Source organism: Phytophthora parasitica, assembly GCF_000247585.1.
Source record: "Phytophthora parasitica INRA-310 unplaced genomic scaffold supercont2.568, whole genome shotgun sequence".
In the NCBI taxonomy this organism is placed as follows: domain Eukaryota; phylum Oomycota; class Peronosporomycetes; order Peronosporales; family Peronosporaceae; genus Phytophthora; species Phytophthora nicotianae.
The window spans coordinates 565-2,485 of NW_008649554.1; the positions used below are offsets into that span (position 1 = coordinate 565).

General features: G+C 44.7%; 1 protein-coding gene across 1 annotated transcript; it reads right to left on the reverse strand.

The window, feature by feature from the left end:
- Positions 1–265: 265 nt before the first annotated feature.
- On the reverse strand, positions 266–1,016 carry PPTG_20405 (hypothetical protein; the record flags this gene model as incomplete). The annotated part of the gene is made up of 1 exon (XM_008919198.1): positions 266–1,016. A coding segment is annotated over one exon (544 nt), but the record flags the coding sequence as incomplete, so codon positions are not given.
- Positions 1,017–1,921: the final 905 nt, after the last annotated feature.

Genomic DNA, 1,921 nt, shown 5'->3' on the forward strand with positions numbered 1-1,921 from the left:
GAATCAGCATATCGTCGAAGTTCTTGCTTGGCTTCAAGCTGCGTAAAGAGCCCGCGTGCGGGGTTCCGCTCGACTGGTTGCATACTACTTCCCATTTTAATTTTGCAAGCAGGTATGTATGATTGTACTGACGAGCGTCTTATATGTAACGTATATTGTGCTAAGGGATACCGGTACACTGCCGATCACGTATCTCACTTTCAGTTTATCAAGAGAGAAAGAACTCTTCAACTTTCCAAAATTGGCCCACTTCAAGTATGTAGTAGTACTTTAGTAACAATCGCGAGCAGAACAAACGGTCTTGCTTTACAAACAACAAACCAAGTCGTTGTGTGATTTATAAACTCAAAATACATCGCTTCGCTCGAAGAGGAAAGAGTTATCTAAGCAAGCCAATATATACCGGCGGAATGGTATGGTATGTCCAGCTCATAACATAGGGAACAGGTAATTGCTCTCTCATCTTCCTCCACTAATACTCCTTTGCCTTACAGAACGCCTTTTCGCGGTTATCATAGTACGTGCAGTGCTTGTCGTAGTACTTGACGTAGCCGGCGTAGATCGAGCGCTTAACTAGCTTGATCGAATTCTTTCTCAGGCCCAGTTCCTTACGAACATCACGAGGAGTCATTTGATGCCGGAACCACCAGTAGTAGCGGGGCCTGTTGGATATCTGGATAAGTGAGAACCTCTCCTCTTCGCTGTCTTCGGAGTCATCCTCTTCCTCGGCAGTCTTGGCGTCTTTGGCAGTCTTGGAGACCTCACTGTCGTCAGTCTCTGGGTAGGCTCTAAGGAAGCGCTGTTCGTTGTTGTTGACGCCAGCGCCAAATCGCACTTGGTTGTGTGACACCGTGAAGGTCTTCTCCGAGTCCACAGCTGATGCGCAGGCCAGCAGACCGGTCAAAGCCACAACAAGAAAGTAGGAAAGACGCATTCTCGAGTGAGTTCTAATGTGCCAGTTCTCAAATGGTTGGCCAGATTCATCAGAGTAGTTTAGGGTATCTCCGAGTGTGCGGTCTTTTCTGTTCGAATGAGCCAGTTTACGGTACATGCAGCCTGCGTGCATTATACAGATGCAGGTGCCAAATCCACCCTGACTCAGGCAGGAACCTCACAAAATCACTGTCGAGAATTCCTTGAAGATTTTCACTTTTGCTTTGAAAAAATGGATACCAAACCGGCTCTCGCTTTGCCGAATTTATTCATCAAACCACATGTAGGTTTGGAACGGTAGCAAATATAAAAAGAATGTGCCGCAGAGAGCATTTACTCTGCATTCATTCAGCGGAAACCATTAACATGTAGATGTTGAGGGCAAGAGGTTGGGCAGTGTGTTTAATATAATAGTCAGTGGCGACCGGAGCCCAGCGTGACTAATCACCGTATACATGTACCGGTATACATACATCCTCGAACCTTTGATAAACTTTCGGATACAATGATCCTCTCCATAAATTTTACCAGATTTGTAAGCTAAACCCTGATGTGTTTGCAGATCCTATAGCTTACAGGCTATATATGGTGCACCCACGAAAACGTGAAGCAGGACTTGTTCAGCAGGTACATGAATCATACTAGTATTTAATAAAGTCAAGGCAATCCTTGACGTCGAAAACATTTGTCTGTCGAAGATCCAGCTAAATCTGGCACTGGAAGACTGCCAGTGGCAGTCTTAAACCGCATGGAATTCACACAATCCAACCAGCTGATATTTCAATTTGAGATACAGAATTACCCTCGATAAGCATAGCTCAAGAGATTTGGTATCCATGGGTAGGTATGACAGTTCCCATAATTAAGCAAATAAGAATATTTGGTCTCAAACGTGTAACCCCTCTACAACTGAGGGGTGAGAGAGAACAATAACATAGATTTGTATTCAATATGTCTTGGGAGCCCTAATCTAATGCTGTTGAGGGAG